Consider the following 21,377-nt stretch of genomic DNA (forward strand, 5'->3'; position numbering starts at 1 on the left):
ATAGGAAAGAGACATCAACAGATAAATAATAATAAGAGGCCACATTTAAGAGGTGCCAAAGGAGTGATACAAACCATTAATTCTGCAGATGTTGAGAAAACGGAATAAAAACTGAGGGCTAAATTCTGCAGAAAAGATTTTGCAGGAAATAGCAATTCATGTGGTCCCAGAAAGAAAAGCAAGACAGGGAACGGTTTGGAAAATGTTATGTTTCTTTCTAGTATGTGTTTTTTTTTTTCTGCAGATAGAATAACATACAGAAAAAGATCAGGTAATGTGGAAGAGAGGGCCTGAGGGGAGAGAGAAGGGAAAGAATGGAGACTATCATAGGAAAAAAAGGCCAACCAGAATGAGAGACAGGTGATATATAAAAGTTCAGGGATTATCATTCAGTATCTCGGAGGCACTAATTTGTAGCTTCTGTGATAGAAGAAGTTGGGAGAGGGGCTTTGGATACTTCTCTGTTGAAGAAGATCCATACTTATTCCCTTGTTGTAACCTACATGGGTTATGAAGCCAGACTGGATGGTGAGGGGAAGAGGTCCTTGGACTTGTGTGACTGACCATCACCTTCTTGACTCATAAAGGTCCCTTGGAAAAATGTGTACCCTCTCTTGGTCACTTTTATACACTCATGAACAGAGCAGTCCTTCATAAAGGACTGTTTCCAGGGTAATGACGTCAGAAACGGAACATTAGCAGCATCATGGAATCAGCGAGGAAAAAGAGGAATGCTCACGGAGCTTGGAGAAGGGTGCTTTCCTGGTGGGGAGAAGATGCTCAGGGAATGTTTAATAGTCAAAGGAAAAAATAAAAGCAGAGAATAAAAGTGGTAGTGAATGTACAGCGATCAAACTGAAGGAACCCTGAGGATAGAAGGGGATTTTTTCCATTTTTTCAAATTATTTTCTCTACCCAAGATGAATGGTGCTGGGTCAGTTTGACCACTAAACTGTCACACTAAAGGATCACGTTATGTTGCTTCTCACATGACCTGGTGTCTGAATATTTAGATAGGATGAAGGACACATGCATTAAGAATGTGTTGCCTGACAGGGATACCATCACCCTGCTCTAACACATCTTTACTGATTTGTGAGAGAGAGTAACATAGTGACAAAAACTGCAGGCTGGACACCAGCAGATGGAGATCTAATACTCATCTTAAATAATACAACCTTGGGTAACTTGTTTAACCTCTCCAGATCTCAGCAATTTTATTTTCAAATTGAGGAAACAGAACTAGATGCCTCCCAATTCTATGATTCTGTCCTCTTCCCCCAAATCCTTCTACTTATTAACTATTCAACTTTTTGTTCTATGAAATGGAGAATAATACCAACATAACCACTTCAAAGGATTATTGTGAGGATAAAATGAGAGATTATATTTAAATGTTCTCTGAAATGTATTGTTTGCCAAAAATGTAGGGTAGCATTATTTCTGCCAGTTCTTCATTCTACTTGTTCAATCCAGTTAATACAAGATCTTAGTGATAGAAAAGAGAGAGAGAAGAGTGTGTAAGGATTTGTAACAAAGATATATCCTAAATGTTTCAGTTTGGATAAAACAGAATAAATTACTAAGCACTGACATTACTGGGTAGATATCACTGGACTAATTATCCAAGAGGATCTAGTGTATAGTTATATGTAAATATGCTTTCTGAATCACCATATTTAACTTGTTAAAAATCCTTAGCAACTGTAATTTGTCTACAGCTTGCAGTAGTATTAGTCCAGAGACAAGGTCTTTTATACACACAAATTTGGAAGCAGATAGATTCTTCCCCTCCTCTGCAGACAGATCGTGTTGGGAGGTGGGGAAGTGCAGAGAGGAGAGAATCAACTGAAGCAGGATCCCTATTGATTTATTTCCTTTTCTCCTCTGTGAAGGTAGCATTGTCCTTCCCCCCACTGCTGTAGCCACTCATTCGAAACTTGGAACAGCTGAAAATATAGAAGAAATGGCTCTTCTTACTTTTTGTTTGTTTCCTGCCCACCTGACATAACTTCTGGTCCATTTATCCATTTGTACAAGGAAGGATGTTCATCTTTCTCTATCATCCATTCTTCCATTTTCCTATACAGTGTTTTATTACTTTGGTAGTACTCTCTCCTCTTTAAAAACCAGTTTTCTGAGATGCAGCAAACTAGAAAGCAAAATCAGGTGAGACAACTCAACCTTAGTGTTCTTGTCTATAAAGTGAAGGAGTTGAGCCATATAATCCTTGAGATTTCTTCCCTGTCCTAAAGTCTCTTTGATGATTCTGTGAAATAAACATCACCTAAACCTCAGTGTTTTATGATGGACCAGAAAATTCTCACCATTAGAGCAAAAAAGATGCAATACACAATTTTCAGATGCAGAAAGCTTTCCTTAAAAAAAAGATTGTATATTCTGAGAAACACAGTTTGCCATAAAAAGATAATTTTGAGTCCCTGAAATGACACACATGACAAGGTATAAGACACAAAAAACAAACGACTAAAAAAAAAAAAAAAAGGGCTTCCCTGGTGGTGCAGTGGTTGAGAGTCCGCCTGCCAATGCGGGGGACACAGGTTCGTGCCCTGGTCCCGGAAGATCCCACATGCCGTGGAGCGGCTGGGCCCGTGAGCCATGGCCACTGAGCCTGCGCGTCCAGAGCCTGTGCTCCACAACGGGAAAGGCCACAACAGTGAGAGGCCCGCGTACCGCAAAAAAAAAAAAAAAGACTAGAAGTGCTTCTACTGTCATTTTTCCATGTGTGGTGTTGTGAACCGACAATCAACCATAACAAGAGGCTTGGTATTTTGGCATTTATCACATGAGAGATTTTGCATTTTCCCCTGCTGTTTCAACTACATAGCATAATGTAATCAGCAAGGAGGAAGGGTAATAATCCATACATTATTTCTATTAATCTCCTTCTCGAAATACCTCATTGTCTCCTTTAACGAGAAATCCCTGCATGGTGTTGGTGGGATTACCTCTTTCTTGTGTTTTGTGCTTTTAATGAATCTTACTGATTGTTAAAAATGATGTTACAGTGGTAGTTTTATCATTTTACTTTGTGGGAGTTTATAGAATCCTGGGCTAGTTAATTTTAAAAGAATTCTTCATTAAATATCACCCTCACTCAGCATAGGAAATGACAACAGTTTGGGGGAAAGTGCTATTTTTCAACTAAGGAAAAAAGCTATAAGTGATGATATTTCCACCATATAATGAACCTTTCATGATTCAAATATGCAATTATAATATTTTGTAAAATCTTTTACTCAGTAGGGTTGCCAGTCAGCATTGAGGTTGAGCTGTGCTGTGAGCACCCTCTATACCAAGTGGGTGTCACCGCTAAGCCAGACTCTTGCGTCCAGTGGTCACGCTCCACAGAGCCATTTAGTATCCATTATGGGATAGCAGGAAACCATGGCCTTGAAGAAGACAACGTTCGGATAATTAAATAAATAACAGTTTGCTGTAACAGGCTTCTTGGCCGTATTCAATGTCCTCTCACTCCAGACATGATCAGTGAAAACAGTGCTCACTGAGTTAGCATCTCTTTATGTCCCCCTAGGTATTTTAGGGATATCTAGAAACCACATTAAGTGCTTGGGCCATGAGGAGACCATTTAGCAAATTGAAGATAATGACTAAATAATTGATGAACTAATGAGAGTTAACTTGAGTTAATAAATTATCTCCTTAAGACTTAAAAGCAAATGAATATAGCATCTCAAAATACCTCTCTTGTCATTGTCATTTCCGTAAGTGGGCTACTACTCCTTTAGGACATAATCCAATATGATGAATAGAGGTAGAAACTTGTGATGATAAAATGTGAAAGAAAGGGCCATGCAGTTGTAGTGAATCGCTTCTCGGCCTTTTGGCTAAGATCAAGTGTAGTTGTAGTGAATTAGATGACCCTCAAACTCTGACTTTCTTGAGATTGGGAACTGTGCCACTCATTTCCGTATTCCCTAGATCTTAGCTTAGCTTTAGACACATGTTAACTCAAAAAATGTCCACTAATCATTAGGTAAATGTCTGAGATACTGTGTCCAGAAAAATTTCGAGGAGTGAAGTTCTAGTCTTTCAAGTCAAATACACGTGTCGCCATGATCTGGTGAATTCCAGGATACTGCTAAAATAAAATAAAATTAAGATAAAAATAAGATAAAATCTGGAAAATTGGGAAAAACAAAACATTCGTCTCAAAGATTATATTAATTATATATTTCAAGTCTTTCTTCTGGATGTAAAGACAAATTCCTGAAAATCACGTGAGTTTTATGACAAAAATCCTCATCTATGCATAAGTGAACCCAGAATATCTCAGCGTGGACAGGACAGACCAGCTTAGGGACAGCAAGGACTGACAGGCAGTGGGCAAAGCAACCATGGCCTTGAAGAAGATGAGTTTGGGACAAATAAAAGGGATTGCTGCTTTGTGTAGAAGTAAACATAGTTTACTTACATAGTAAACTCCTAGAGCTTCACAAATGTGTTGAAAATGGAAATTGCTTCAGGAAAGGTTTAGGAAAGTTCATAACTGAGAGAATAGCAAGAGATCCTTGTGTACTTTGGATAAATTCATGATCACTGGGGACTGTCATGGTGAAGGGGATGCATTGTATTTCCCTATAACAAGTCCCTTGCTAACTTTGCCAGACAAAATATTCTGCTGGATGGACCCCTGGCCTGCCCTCGCCAGCACTTTCCATGATCTGTTTGACACAGGAGAGCTCTTTAAAAAACAATCTTTGGGAGCTCATTTGCCAGAAATCAGGCACCTATGGAAATAAAATGAAGGGGTTTTCAGCATTATTTTCCACATTCTCACCATTGTAAAGCACCTGTGCCCTCACGCATCTCAGGAAACTGAAATAAAACACAGACCTACAGAGGCTTGTTTACTTCTACATTTTCCATTTTTGCCGAAAGGCTTCCCATGGGAATCATCGTGCCAGCAGTGTGAATTCTCTCCTCACAGATGCACAGGCCTTCCTTCTGGCCTTTCCCCCAACCCTCTCCTAATTTACTCAGATGATGGCCACCAATGGGACACTTCCTTTGTCTGGCTGGGATGACAGATGGCAGAGCTTCCACCGGGATTGGCATTAATAGGACTCATAGGAGCTTCCAAGACTAAATTGAGAGGCCATTCCTCTCTTGAGACTTAGTGCATCACATTTTGAATCCATCTTTGCACTCACCTTATAGGTAAAAGGGAAGAGGGCAAAAGAGATAATTACACAGTTGCATTTAGCACTTTCTTTTAGGAGAAGAACAATGGACTTGGGCTAAAAGCACCAATGTGACTGAATCACTAACCATTTAGCCCCTTTATTACTGAAGTCAAAATTCCCAGAAAAAAATATTTTAACACACCCTTGGATAGAGATGATTTATTTTTTATAAGCTGTAGCCCAGCTTATAAACTGAAAGCTCATACATACTGCAGCAAACCATCTGTCAAGGGGGATCCAGATGAGCTAAACAGATGCAACAATTCAAGTTATTTCTGACATCCATAAATAAAACTAGCTAGGAACTAGGATTAAAAAATACTCAAATCATAAAGGCTTTTAGAATGTCAATGGGAACTCATCAGTGTCAGATAACCATCTACATACAGAGCATTTCATTGGGAGAGAGATTTTTTTATTTTCATTCTTAGATTTCTCTTTCTTGAGGACTCAGCACAGTAAATAACAGGAAAGGACTCCGAATAGTGGAAAAGTAATTTGAGAGCCCTCTCTCAGGCTACCTAATGTTTGTGAATTAAATAGGAAAGCCAGATTCTGGAGGGATGAAAGGAAAAGCTTTAGGTAAAAATACTGAGAACGTATTGAGTGCTTACTTCATGGCAGGCAGTGTTTTAAGTGCCTTGTACATATTAATCAATTTCATTCTCACTGCAATCCTATGGGATAAGTACCATTACTGTCCCCATTTAACAGATGAGAAAACTGAACCTCTAAGAGGTTAAAGAGCTTGACAAGGGCCCTGCCACCAGTTAGTAGCAGGGCTGGAACCTATGCACCAAGTCTTTACATTCCATTGCTTCAGCATGCACTGAACATCTTTTCTAGATCACGGAGAAATAATAGTTGAGGCCATCAAGGCATCCTTGACCCTGGGAGAACCCCAGCCAGCCTTGTCGAGGCTCTTCTGGTGCAGAACAAACACAGACAGAGAAAGCAATAGACAGAGCTATCTGGAGGTCTGCAGGATCCCTTCCTAGCCCTGGCTCCAGCTTCTTCTGGACCTTTTCTCTGGTCATGCTCTGCTTTGGGACCTCCTCTGTTGGCCCCAGCTCTGAACTTTCTAGCTCCTGTCAGGCCCCTACCATATGCCTTTCTCACTGGCTAGCCATTTCTATTGAATTTGCATTCTGCCCCTTGGCTTTTGTTTTAAGAAGTGCATAGAAAATATATAAAAGCTGAGATGAGAGGAATTCTAACTATAGAAAATGTTTCTCAGTAGCAGTGTTTCTCAAAGTGTGGTTCTCTGGCTGCCTGCATAGGCAGCATTGGTGGTGCTTCAGAGGATGGCAGATTCTAGGCTCCACCTCCTACCTCAGGCATCTGACTCTGGGTGTGTGGCTGATTGATCTTTTATACAAGCTCTCCAGGTGATTCTCATACACATAAAGTTTGAGAAACATAGATGGATATAGAGGGTTTCACACTTAATACTCCCAGGGGTGATTTGCTAAACAAGGAAAGCATTAGGGTCTCTTTACGAAAAGAAGCAGAACTTGAAGGAACCTATCAAGCTAGCGTTTGTAGTTCACTTGGAAATTTGTGGGCTACTAACGATTGAGCATGTTAAAATACAACATGTAGCACTGTGTTTGGGGGGTTTTGCCTGGGTTTGCCCAGAAACAACTATCTTACAACATCAGATAAAGTCAAAGGCCTTTCAGAGGAGATGGGTGATGCTCCAGGGTGGCTTCAGCAACCTCTTCACCAATTCACAGAACAAAGAGAGCAACAGAACAAAACAAGAGGGGAAAGTTCTTTTTTCAGCCTCCAAACCTGTCACCATTTTCCTAGAAATTTTTATCTTGGATCTGGGGAAGCACATGACCATCTTACCACAAACTGGATTTAAATAGTTTATGGTGGAGCCCTTCACCCCAAAGCCCACATGTATCCTATCTTATTTTGAATTTAAGCCCCAGAATCCTTGAAAGCCTTCCTAGTAGGTCCAGATACCCAATCATTTGCATGGCTCTTCTCAGGGAGACAGTCTGACCGCACCGGTGTCTTCTCAATCAGAAAGGAGCAGTTCTCAATGGTCAGCATCACCCAGGGCAGCTTTACAAAAGTCCCATTCCTTGGCCTTTGCCCAGACCTACTGGGCTGGGACCACTAGAAATGGGACCCAACAATCTGTATATTTATAAAATTCCTGGATGATATGATAATCAGCATAATTTGGCAAATACTACCCCAAAGCCTTAATTATAATATATTTCCATCTTCTGGAAAACTTTATTAACGTGAAGTCTCTATTGCAAAAACTTAGCTAGCCTTTCCTCCTTTTACATTTTTAGAAAATAATACTTGGTGGGATGAATGTTTTAGTTCAAAGGCACAGGAGGCTTTACCTTGAAAGTAATGATGCTGAATCATCAGAGATTCCTGTGTGCCTGGCTCCCTTCCCAGACACTGAATACAAGTTTTAGTTGTAATTTTGTATTCATATTCTTAAGTAAAGCATTCCAAATTGTGTAAGCTTTGGGAACCACAAAACCTACCCCTGCCCCTGTCTATAAATGGCAGCATATATGACAAAGCCATGCAAAAGCGCCCGAAATTAAATATTTTAACAGCTTTATTTTTCTTTCTGGTCGGTGGATTTTCTGAGTCTTCCTCTATTACCCCCCTTTTTAAACTTGATATTCTGCACTCAAACAATATATTTTTGATAAGGCTTCTGATATTCAGTCAGAGACAATATTAGTGCCATGATGGTCTGAGACAAGAGCTGATAGCAAGAACAGATGGTCCCGTCAAAAGCCCACCCAAAGGGATATGATGATACCACGTGTGTCATAGCTGTTTTAGAAGTCGGAGAGGGTAGCATGCTGCAGAGATTAAGTGGGGACTCTGAAACCACACTATGTGACCTGAACTCAAATTGATTGATTTACCCAGTGAATTTAATAGAAGAGCCTCAATCATTTTGAATAGAAAAGAAACCTGCTGCATCTTCCCTATTCATGAGCTCATTCTCCAATTTAGGGAGGTTGCCTCATGCTCAAAGCAAAAAACAGCCTTCAAGTTGAGCAAAGGTTTTTTGCAGTACTCAGATGTTCACGTTTTCTGTGCTCAGGCTATTTTTATTCGGCAGCACAGACGGTCGTGTAAGCACAGATTTCTTCAGCAGTTTTTATTATAGCAGGTGTGGGATCCTAGGCCATTGTCCTTAAAACACACACACATTCATTACCTGCATTTGAACAGCTTGAGAACCAATGCCATTCTCTCTTTGTGAACATTCAGCTGACTGCTTCTTGTTATAAAGAGAAAAAGTGGTATAAAACGAAGCTCTGGGAAGCCTTGTTTAGATGAGAATGACTGAGTCGTCATGGAAGAAGATTATAATAAATCATATTCGAGCTACTTCAAGAGCAGGACACATCTAAAAATGGAATAATCTGAGGATCCACAAGAGAATCGCCTGAGACAAACATGAGCCCTGCCACAGCAATAAGTTTTACTCAATCAAATGAGAAGCGGCCCAACTCCCTAAAGGCACATGGTCTGATTGGAGCTCTAGGGTACCACTGTTTTGATCTCAGAAGCAAATGAAGAACAAAGCATAAAGAGTATTCACGACAAAAAAATATACTGAGCTGTATGTTGTGAAAAAGAAACCCACTTAATGAACAAAACCGAGGTGTAGTGGTCTATGGAGTGTGGCAGAGATAGCAAACAATCCATAACAAATATATGACTCATCTCTGATACTCCTAGGCTAGAACATGAGACATGACATCACAAGTGGCTGCCCAATGGGGGGCCATATCTCTCTGCTCTCCTCAACTCTACATGGGGCTATCTCACTAGTTATTCCCCATGGAATGTGCATGGAGGTGACATGTTTTATTTTCAGGCCAGGGAGTTAAGAAACAGGCAAACCCTCTTAGTCATTTTCCCCATTCTCATTATTCCCATTTGCTCAGTGGATGTTGAAGTTGAAATTGTTAAAGTCACCAGGAATCTAAGTCCCAGAATGACGGTCCACAGCCCCCTTGCTGATCTGGAGCCGCCTCGCACTGTTACGTGAGTAAAATAAAACCATATTCCTGTATGCCTCTAAAATGTTACCATTTGCTTTGCCTTTTATAGCAGCTAGCATGACTCTAACTAGGAGACAATCAAATTGTGTTCAAAATTATACCTGTTATGTGAATACGATATTCCTCCTTGAAGATCTTCTGGAAGAAAGGAATCTTGAACTGCATGTGAGGCGTGTGCAAACCGGGAAGATTTACATCGACGTCTCCCATGAAATGTGGGAATTCCCAGTCCTGCCAGAGAAAATCAACATGAAAACGTATCTGTGATTTGTTTCATTCCTAAGCAGCTAAACACCAAAAATTGACTTTTTATAAGCACCTATTTTAAAATCATTTAAATGCAGCTAGCTGTTGGGTGTATCTGTTTTGTTCTGTGATGGTTGTTTTATGTACATTAGGTAGTGGTATGCAAACAAAATCAAAATTAAGTCATAACTTATATCCTTAGATTGTCTCTTTAATGTGATAATAAGAAACCAATGCAGATTTGATGTGCATCAATACATGTTTCTGTCTTTCTTTCTGGAGACCTGGTCTTAAATTTTTATAGGAAGGAAGTGATCCATATTTTAAAAATATGGGGTAATTTAGTTATATTTTGTTCCACTACTTAAAAAAAACCTTATAACAGCATATTTGTGTAAGAAGACAGAGTAAATAGGATCTAATTCACTTAACCGAGTTCCTTAATTCACATCAAGGGAGCTTTATTAATCATCTCTGCTAGCAACTATATGGAATGGAAAAATGCCAAAGACTCCTGTCCTACCCTCTTGCAATTTAGCATCAATTTGAACCAAACGATGGAGGGCCTGACACACTAGCTTGCGAGATGAACAGTGAATTAATTCCCAAATTGTCATTAGTTATTTCCTTGTTGTCAAGGCAAAATCAGGTGGGATGACTCTCCTTCTCATAAGGAAGGAAAACAGATGCAAATGAAGATATTTTTAGGTGTCTCATCTGCTCTTGATTTTTGGAGAGAGGTACCAAATTAAAGTTCATAACTAGCATGTGAAGAAGAAATACACTAAATAATGAAGAAACCTTTAAGCTGAATCCATATTTTTATTTCTAGTAATGAAATGATCACTAATTAACAGTCCTATACTTAAAGAATATTTTTTTAAAAACTTGGATATGAAAAAATAATAAACAAAATATTAATTTAAGATTTCAATCTGCTATCTCAATAAAAAAAACTTATTTTTTCCCAAGATTTCTATATATGCAGCTAATAGAGGTGTACTGATAATAGTGTGCCTGAACATTTTAGGAGTTTCCATGTCATTCCACTCCCCTCTTTGGTAAAAATTCTGATTAAGGCAGAATAGACCTTAAAGGAAAGGCGAGTATGTGAGTGGTGGTAACCAGGAAAGTTTTCAATGTCTATTAATTTCTTGATCAATGGATCACTTTAAACCACTAATAAGAAATAAATATGTAAGAAGAAAATGATGCAATATCATCCCTTTCTATTGGTGTGTACGCAAATTTCTTTTTGGTCTTGCCTCTCTTAATTTTTCAGATTTCAGCAGCAAATAGACGTGTAATTTTGGAAATTCAGAAAACCCAAAGCATTGGAGCCGAATGAATTTGGAACATTTTGATCTAAAATATTAGTAGGAAGTGGATCGGTAATAATACTTGTGAACGATTGCATTTTATTAAAGTGTATTTGATTTTGTTTTTTTTTTCCTCCACTGATAACATCTTGTTCTTTCTATATTACTTGAAAGACTCTTGCAAGAGAATTGAAAATGAATTTAGTCTTTTACTAAAATATAACTGACATCTGCCATAAAAAATTATGCTTGGCAATGGTACCCAGAGAATATTTCACTAGCCCTGGATAAAAAACACAGAGCGTGATCAATAGAGAAATTCTCTCTCTTATTTCTTGGTGTAAGTAGGAGTTTAGGATTAACAGATACACACTATTATCTATATAAAATAGATACACAATAATGATGTACTGTATAGCACAGGGAACTATATTCATTACCTTGTAATAACCTATGATGGAAAAGAACCTGAAAAAGAATACCTATATCTGTATCTCTTTCTATGTATATATCTGAATCACTTTTCTGTACACCTGAAACTGATACAACATTGTAAATCAACTACACTTCAATTTTTAAAAAAAAAGTTAAAAAAAAAAGGAAGAGAATACTTCTTGGTAGTAATTGGGCAAGTGTACTTAGGGTGCCTTCTTTTGGAAAGATGTTCTTAGACTGTTATCATTTAGCTTTTCATTTCATGAAATGAAAGCTTTCTACTGGGTATGAAATCAATTTTAGTTTGAAAGTAATCTCTAGAGATTTCTTGTAGACTGGGATCAAAATTTCATTCCCCCCAAAATTGTTCCTCAATTATTTCCCACCTGTACTTGGAGATAGAAAGATGAATTAAGGAAATGGAAAGTAGGGGAAAGAGAAGAGAAAGTCTTGCTCTTCATCTAGAAGATGGCATTACTTGTGCTTTTAGTTTTTTAAAGAAGGGATCAAGGCAGGGATTTGGGGGGAAAGTGTGAGAGAAGTGTCTTATGCCATCTAATAAATTAAAACAAAGAGAACTAATAAAAGAGATGATACATAAATTCTCTTAGATTCCCCCCTTATATATTATTTTTTATAATGACCAGATTTTGGTTTTCAAAACTGTCTTCCTTAGTCTTCTAACTCCCTATCCCCATTCTCTCCCTGGTACTCTGATTTCTGTAGTTCAGTTCCTACTCTGCATATTTCTGCAGACTCGTTGAATCAGCATAAACTTTGACCTTGACTTAGAATGGAATGATAATAATAATCATTGCTGGGACTTCCCTGGTGGGCCAGTGGTTAAGACTTCACCTTCCAGTGCAGGGGGTGTGAGTTCAATCCCTGGTCAGGGAGCTAAGATCCGCACATGCCTCGCCGCCAAAAAACCAAAACATAAAACAGAAGCAATATTGTAACAAATTCAATAAAGACTTTAAAAGTGGTTCACATCAAAAAAGTCTTTAAAAAAATAATAACCATTGCTACCACTTGCAATATGTTTTAGACTCATCTTAATGGGGGCATCTGAGGGTGGTGATACCCCAAGTATTTATTTATAGGAGATAGAAGAGGAGAGAGGATGATATTCTGAGTCCCCATCTTCATCTGTCAATCTTACAAGCTTCTTGTGAGGATGAGACAATGCCTGAACAGCAATTAGCGCACTGCTGGAGACAGATGGAAGAGACAGAGACAGGCCAGCAAGCAAGGTTGATTTCCGAGCATGATTCCAAGGTCAGGGTTATCCTGAGAGTGAAGCAGAGGAAGCAGATAGGTTTGTTTTCAGGAGTATCGCATCCAGGGCTGCCTCAAGGTCCAGATGAAAAAGGAAAACAGCCATCTTCTCCTTTCTGCCCTCATCCATGGCACAGCACTAGCCTCCTGAGGTCTCTGATGGGACTTGGGTCAGAGCTGAGTCCTCCCAGAGGGCACCAGGAGCGGGACCATAGAGAAGGGCACCTCTCTCAAAGAGATGCATGAGGTGGCTTCAAAGAAGGATAGAAGAACAGGAGCAAATTGTGGGTCACACTGTGGCGACACACAAATAACTGTGGGGGACTTGCACTGTGGTGGGGCTGGCACTGCTACTGTGTAGGTGGGAGCTGGTAAACCAGCAATATGAGAGACTAAAGGAAACCTGCGGATGCTTGCGGTATGAAGTATCAAGCACTGGCAGTATTCTAGCATCATCCTAAGCTACAGAGTTACATTACATACAAAATCATCCCCAAATGTTGCTATTATTAACCCATTTTATGGATGAGAAGAATTTGCCTCACAAAGGTTGAATTGTCACAAAATAATGTAGCTGTCATGTGGCAGAGCCCGGGCCAAAGAATACATACTTTCTGCTGGGACACGCAGGCTCCAACCATGAAAAGTGACAGCCCTTTTTGTTTTTGACTCAGTAATGGAATTATTTGTACCTGCTGTACCTGTTCTAATAGAGAATCATTGATGACGCTCATCACCTGCTCATCTCTCACCCAAAGTCAGTTCCATGAGGGGCTTTAAACTATCCCTCCCTGCCACCACATAAGGTTCTCATATTTTATCTGACCCTAATTTGAACAAGAAGAGCAACTGTAAATTTTTCTCCACTAAGCAACTGCCTCAGGATAGTTGGTTTCCAATCAGACTGCTGAGTAGGGAGATTTGACGAACGGGAGATTACTAGAAACTACTGAGATTCTCTTGGCATGAAATCTATGTATGTATAGTAGTTTCATGCACAGATTGTATGTACATGTTATGAGAGCCATGGCTTCCTTTCCTTCTGCATATTTTTTTTAAACATTTTTACTGGAGTATAATTGCTTTATAATGGTGTGTTAGTTTCTGCTTTATAACAAAATGAATCAGCTATACATATACATATATCCCCATATCTCCTCCTTCTTTCATCTCCCTCCCACCCTCCTTATCCCACGCCTCTAGGTGGTCACAAAGCACCAAGCTGATCTCCCTGTGCTATGTGGCTGCTTCCCACTAGCTATCTATTTTACATTTGGTAGTGTATATATGTCCATGGCACTCTCTTATTTGGTCCCAGCTTACCCTTCCCCTACTCCGTGTCCTCAAGCCCATTCTCTACGTCTGCGTCTTTATTCCTGTCCTGCCCCTAGGTCCTTCAGAACCATTTTTTGTTTTTTTTATTAGATTCCATATATATGTGTCAGTATACAGTATTTGTTTTTCTCTTTCTGACTTATTTCACTCAGCATGATAGACTCTAGGTCCATCCACCTCACTACGAATAAATCAATTTCGTTTCTTTTTATGGCTGAGTAATATTCCATTGTATATATGTGCCACATCTTCTTTACCCATTCAGTTGTTGATGGACACTTAGGTTGCTTCCATGTCCTGACTATTGTAAATAGAGCTGCAAAAAAAATGGTGGTAAATGACTCTTTTTGAATTATGGTTTTCTCGGAGTATATGCCCAGTAGTGGGATTGATGGGTCATATGGTAGTTCTATTTTTAGTTTTTTAAGGAACCTCCATACTGTTCTCCATAGTGGCTGTATCAGTTTACATACCCATCAACAGTGCAAGAGGGTTCCCATTTCTCCACACCCTCTCCAACATTTATTGCATGTAGACTTTTTGATGATGGCCATTCTGACTGGTGTGAGGTGACACCTCATTGAAGTTTTGATTTGCATTTCTCTAATGATTAGTGAGGTTGAGCATTCTTTCATGTGTTTGTTGGCAAACTGTATATCCTCTTTGAAGAAAAGTCTGTTTAGATCTTCTGCCCATTTTTGGATTGGGTTGTTTATTTTTTTAATATTGAGCTGCATGAACTGCTTGTAAATTTTGGAGATTAATCCTTTGTCAGTTGCTTCATTTGCAAATACTTTCTCCCATTCTGAGGGTTGTCTTTTCATCTTGTTTATGGTTTCCTTTGCTATGCAAAAGCTTTGAAGTTTCATTAGGTCCCATTTGTTTATTTTTGTTTTTATTTCCATTTCTCTAGGAGGTGGGTCAAAAAGGATCTTGCTGTGATTTATGTCATAGAGTGTTCTGCCTATGTTTTCCTTTAAGAGTTTTACAGTGTCTGGTCTTATATTTAGGTCTTTAATCTGTTTTGAGTTTACTCTTGTGTATGGTGTTAGGGAGTATTCTAATGTCATTCTTTTGCATGTAGCTGTCCAGTTTTCCCAGCACCAGTTATTGAAGAGGCTGTCTTTCCCCCATTGTATATTCTTGCCTCCTTTATCAAAAATAATGTGACAGTATGTGCTATCTGGGCTTTCTATCCTGTTCCATTGATCTATATTTCTTTTTTTGTGCCACTACCATACTGTCTTGGTTACTTTAGCATTTGTACTGTAGTCTGAAGTCTGGGAGCCTGATTCCTCCAGATATGTTTTTCTTTCTCAAGATTGCTTTGGCTATTCGGGGTCTCTTGTGTTTCCATAGAAATTGTGAAATTTTTGGTTCTAGTTCTGTGAAAAATGCCAGTTGTAGTTTGATAGGGATTGCATTGAATCTGCAGACTGGTTTGGATAGTATAGTCATTTTCAAAATGTTGATTCTTCCAATCCAAGAACATGGTATATCTCTCCATCTGTTTGTATTATCTTTAATTTCTTTCATCAGTGTATTATAGTTTTCTGCATACAGGTCTTTTGTCTCCTTAGGTAGGTTTATTCCTAGGTATTTGATTCTTTTTGTTTCAATGGTAAATGGGAGTGTTTCCTTAATCTCTCTTTCAGATTTTTCATCATTAGTGTATAGGAATGCAAGAGATTTTTGTGCACTAATTTTGTATCCTGCTACTTTACCAAATTCATTGATTAGCTCTAGTAGTTTTCTGGTAGCATCTTTAGGATTCTCTATGTATACTATCATGTCATCTGCAAACAGTGACAACTTTACTTCTTCTTTTCTGATTTGGATTCCTTTTATTTCTTTTTCTTCTCTGATTGCCATGGCAAAAACTTCCAGAACTCTGTTGAATAATAGTGGTAAGAGTGGACAACCTTGTCTTTCTCCTGATCTTAGAGGAAATGGTTTCAGTTTTTCACCATTGAGAACAATGTTGGCTGTGGGTTTGTCATATATGGCCTTTATTATGTTGAGGTAAGTTCCTCTATGCCTACTTTCTGGAGGGTTTTTATCATAAATGGGTGGTAAACTTGGCCAAAAGATTCTTCTACATCTATTAAGGTGAACATATGGCTTTTTTCATTCAGTTTGTTAATATGGTGTATCACATTGATTGATTTGTGTATATTGAAGAACCCTTGTATACCTGGGATAAACCCCACTTGATCATGGTGTATCAACCATGTAATGTGCTGTTGGAGTCCGTTTGTTAGTATTTTTTTGAGGATTATTGCATGGTTGTTCATCAGTAATATTGGCTTGTAGTTTTCTTTCTTTGTGACATCTTTGCCTGGTTTTGGTATCATGGTGATGGTGGCCTCGTAGAATGAGTTTGGGAGTGTTCCTCTCTCTGCTATATTTTGGAAGGGTTTGAGAAGGATAGGTGTTAGCTCTTCTCTAAATGTTTGATAGAATTCACCTCTGAAGCCATCTGGTCCTGAGCTTTTGTTTGTTGGAAGATTTTTAATCACAGTCTCAATTTCAGTGCTTGTGATTGGTCTGTTTCTATTTTCTAGGTCTTCCTGGCTCAGTCTCAGAAGGTTGTGATTTTCTAAGAATTTCTTCATTTCTTCCAGGTTGTCCATTTTATTGGAATGTAGTTGCTTGTAGTAATCTCTCATGATCCTTTGTATTTCTGCAGTGTAAGTAGTTACTTCTCTTTTTTCATTTCTAATTCTACTGTTTTGAGTTTTCTCCCTTTTTTTCTTGATGAGTCTGGCTAATGGTTTATCAATTTTGTTTATCTTCTGAAAGAACAAGCTTTTAATTTATTGATCTTTGCTATCGTTCCTTTCATTGCTTTTTCATGTATTTCTAATCTGATCTTTATTATTTCTTTCCTTCTGCTAACTTTGGGGTTTTTTTATTCTTCTTTCTCTAACTGATTTAAGTGTAAGGTTAGGTTGTTTATTTGAGATGTTTCTTGTTTCTTGAGGTAGGATTGTATTGCTATAAACTTCCCTCTTAGAACTGCTTTTGCTGCATCCCATAGGTTTTGGGTCGTTGTGTTTTCACTGTCATTTGTTTCTAGGTATTTTTGGATTTCCTCTTTGATTTCTTCAGTGATCTCTTGGTTATTTAGTAGTGTATTGTTTAGCCTCCATGTGTTTGTATTTTTTACAGATTTTTTCCTGTAATTCATATCTAGTCCTATAGCATTGTGGTCAGAATAGATACTTGGTATGATTTCAATTTTCTTAAATTTACCAAGGCTTGATTTGTGATCTAAGATATGATCTATCCTGGAGAATGTTCCATGAGCACTCGAGAATAAAGTGTATTCTGTTGTTTTTGGATGGGATGTCCTATAAATATCAATTAAGTCCATCTTGTTTAATGTATCACTTAAAGCTTGTGTTTCCATATTTATTTTCATTATGGATGATCTGTCCATTGATGAAAGTGGGGTGTTAAAGTCCCCTACTATCATAGCGTTGCTGTTGATTTCCCCTTTTATGGCTGTTAGCATTTTCCTTATGTATTGAGGTACTCTTATGTTGGGTGCATAAATATTTATGTGTTATATCTTCCTCTTGGATTGGTGTCTTGATCATTATGTAGTGTCCTTCTCTGTCTCTTGTAATAGTCTTTATTTTAAAGTCTATTTGTCTGATATGAGAATTGCTACTCCAACTTTCTTTTGGTTTCTATTTGCATGGAATAACTTTTTCCATCCCCTCACTTTCAGTCTGTATGTGTCCCTATGTCTGAAGTAGGTCTTTTGTAGACAGCATATATACAGGTCTTGTTTTTGTATCCATTCAGCCAGTCTATGTCTTTTGGTTGGAGCATTGAATCTATTTACATTTGAGGTAGTTATTGATATGTATGTTCCTATTACCATTTTCTTAATTGTGTTGGGTTTGTTATTGTAGGTCTTTTCCTTCTCTTGTGTTTTCTGCCTAGAGAAGTTCCTTTAGCATTTGTTGTAAAGCTGATTTGGTTGTGTTTAATTCTCTTAGCTTTTGCTTGTCTGTAAAGGTTTTAATTTCTCTGTCAAATCTGAATGAGATCCTTGATGGGTAGAGTAATTTTGGTTGTAGGTTTTTCCATTTCATCACTTTAAATATGTCCTGCCAGTCCCTTCTGGCTTGCAGAGTTTCTGCTGAAAGATCAGCTGTTAACCTTATGGGAATTTCCTTGTATGTTATTTGTTGTTTTTCCCTTGCTGATTTTAATATTTTTTCTTTGTATTTAATTTTTGATAGTTTGATTAATATGTGTCTTTGGCATGTTTCTCCTTGGATTTATCCTGTATGGGACTCTCTATGCTTCCTGGACTTGACTACTTCCTTTCCCATATTAGGGAAGTTTTCAACTATAATCTGTTCAAGTATTTTCTCAGTCCCTTTCATTTTCTCTTCTTCTACTGGACCCCTATAATTCAAATGTTGGCGATTTTAATGCTGTCCTAGAGGTCTCTAAGACTGTCCTTAATTCTTTTCATTCTTTTTTCTTTATTCTGCTCTGCGGTAGTTATTTCCACTCTTTTATATTCTAGGTCACTTATCTGTTTTTCTGCCTCAGTTATTCTGCTATTGATCCCTTCTAGAGAATTTTTAATTTCATTTATTGTGTTTGCTCTTTAGTTCTTCTAGGTCCTTGTTAATCGTTTCTTTTATTTTCTCCATTCTATATCCAAGATTTTGGATCATCTTTACTATCATTATTGTGAATTATTTTTCAGGTTGAATGTGTATTTCCTCTTCATTTGTTTGGTCTGGTGGGTTTTTACTTTGCTCCTTCATCTGCTGTGTGTTTCTGTGTCTTCTCATTTTGCTTCACTTACTGTGTTTGGGGTCTCCTTTTCACAGGCTGCAGGTACGTAGTTCCCATTGTTTGGTGTCTGCCCCCAGTGGGTAAGTTTGGTTCAGTGGGTTGTGTAGGCTTCTTGGTGGAGGGGACTGGTGCCTGTGTTCTGGTGGATGAAACTGGATCTTGTCCTTCTGGTGGGCAGGACCACGTTCGGTGGTGTGTTTTTGGGGTGTCTGTGACCTTATGATTTTAGGTAGCCTCTCTGCTAATGGGTGAGGCTGTGTTCCTCTCTTGCTAGTTGTTTGGCCTAGGGTGTGCAGCATTGTAGCTTGCTGGTTGTTGAGTGGAGCTGGGTCTTAGCTTTGAGATGGAGATTTCTGCGAGAGCTTTTGCCATTTGATATTACATGGAGCTGGGAGGTCTCTGGTGGACCAATGTCCTGAACTCAGCTCTCCCACCTCAGAGGCACAGGCCTGACACCTGGCTGGAGCACCAAGACCCATGGCTCAGAAGAAAAGAGAGAAAAAAAGAAAGAAAAAAAAAAAAGAAAATAGTTATTAGAATAAAAAGTTATTGAAAATAAAAAAAATTAAAAACAATAAAAAGAAAGACAGAAAGAAGAGAGCAACAGAAACAAAAAAACAAATCCACCAGTGATAACAAGTGCTAAAAACTGTACTAAAAAAAAGAAAAAAATGGACAGAGAGAACCCTTGGACAAATGGTGAAAGCAATGCTATACAGACAAAATCATACAAAGAAGCATACATATACACACTCACAAAAAGAGAAAAAGGAAAAAAAATGGGTATATCTATATATATAAATAAAAAGGAAGAGAGCAACCAAATTAATAAACGTATCTACCAATGATAATAAACTCTAAATACTAAACTAAGATAAACATAAAACCAGAAAAAATTAGATGCAGAAAGCAAACCCCAAGTCTACAGTTGCTCCCAAAGTCCACGGTCTCAATTTTGGGATGATTCATTGCCTATTCAGGTATTCCAGAGATGCAGGGTACATCAAGTTGATTGTGGAGATTTAATCCGCTGCTCTTGAGGCTGCTGGGAGAGATTTCCCTTTCTCTTCTTTGTTCGCATAGCTCCCGGGTTTCAGCTTTGGATTTGGCCACACCTCTGCGTGTAGGTCACCTGAGGGCGTCTGTTCCCACCCAGACAGGACAGGGTTAAAGGAGCAGCTGATTAAGGGGCTCTGGCTCACTCAGGCCGGGGGAGAGGGAGGGGTACAGAATGCGGGGCTAGCCTGCAGCGGCAGTGGCCGGCGTGACGTTGCACCAGCCTGAGGCGCGCCGTGTGTTCTCCCAGGGAAGTTGTCCCTGGATCACGGGACCCTGGCAGTGGAGGGCTGCACAGGCTCCCAGAAGGGTAGGTGTGGATAGTGACCTGTGCTCGCACACAGGCTTCTTGTTGGCTGCAGCAGCAGCCCTAGCATCTCATGCCCGTCTCCGGGGTCTGCGCTGATAGCCGCGGCTCCTGCCCGTCTCTGGACCTCATTTAAGCAGTGCTCTGAATCCTCTCTCCTTGCGCACCCCGAAGCAGTGTTCTCTTGCCTCTTAGGCAGGTCCAGACTTTTTCCTGGACTCTCTCCTGGCTAGCTGTGGCGCACTAGCCCCCTTCAGGCTGTGTTCAAGCAGCGAACCCCAGTCCTCTCCCTGGGATCTTACCTCCGAAGCCGGAGCCTCAGCTCCCAGCCCCGCCCGCCCCGGCAGGTGAGCATACAAGCCTCTCGGTCGGCACCGATCCTCTGTGCAGGAATCTCTCTGCTTTGCCTTCTGCACCCCTGTTGCTGCGCTCTCCTCCGTGGCTCTGAAGCTTCCCCCTGTCACCCCCTCATCTCCACCAGTGAAGGGGCTTCCTAGTGTGTGGAAACCTTGCCTCCTTCACAGCTCCCTCCCACTGGTGCAGGTCTCGTCCCTATTCTTTTGTCTCTGTTTTTTCTTTTCCCCTACCCAGGTACGTAGGGAGTTTCTTGCATTTTGGGAAGTCTGAGGTCTTCTGCCAGCATTCAGTAGGTGTTCTGTAGGAGTTGTTCCACATGTAGATGTATTTCTGATGTATTTGTGGGGAGGAAGGTGATCTCCACCTCTTACTCCTCTGCCATCTTGAAGGTCTCCCCGCTGCATAAGTTTTATAAATTATATTTTGAAAACCAGATGAAAGTGTTGAATTAAGAGAATTACAAGGCAAGATGTGTTTGGTTACTAAGACCAGGGTACAGACAGGCTGGTCCTGTGATTGTATATTATAAAATGTTCATTTACTCTGTTCTTTAAGAAATATTATTAGTATTCAGTAATTCAAAGCTTCCTTATTACAGTCTGCTATCAAATCTAACAATGCCTTCAGCTGTCTGTCCCATTTGTGACTCAGTGATGTGAGAATGATTTAGGTACATTGTGTCACACACCCTATTGTAGTTCTCATCAGTTTATGGTGATGAACAGAGTTCCAACTTTGTATCTTGCTTCATATAGGAGAAAAAGTTAATTTTTATTCAGAAGGGTATATTTCCCATATAAAAATAAATGAGCAGCACCATGGTATGTATCTACTCCTATTTCTTACGTACAATGGTTTACTTTTGCCTATAGCTATAAAAATCACATTTGAACACTGATGTGCAAATTGCATTTGGACATGT

At 39.2% G+C, this 21,377-nt stretch overlaps 1 protein-coding gene across 2 annotated transcripts in view; it reads right to left on the reverse strand.

Annotated features, from left to right (window-relative positions):
• The window catches only part of TMEM117 (transmembrane protein 117), a 566,206-nt gene that overhangs the window by 3,595 nt on the left and 541,234 nt on the right, over window positions 1-21,377 (reverse strand). For both annotated transcript variants that reach the window (XM_032647238.1, XM_032647239.1), the window contains one exon: window positions 9,397-9,526. In XM_032647238.1, coding sequence (XP_032503129.1) covers window positions 9,397-9,526 — 130 coding nt within the window. The remainder of the gene's footprint in view (window positions 1-9,396; window positions 9,527-21,377) is intronic.

Source organism: Phocoena sinus, chromosome 10 (assembly GCF_008692025.1).
Source record: "Phocoena sinus isolate mPhoSin1 chromosome 10, mPhoSin1.pri, whole genome shotgun sequence".
Lineage (NCBI taxonomy): Eukaryota > Metazoa > Chordata > Mammalia > Artiodactyla > Phocoenidae > Phocoena > Phocoena sinus.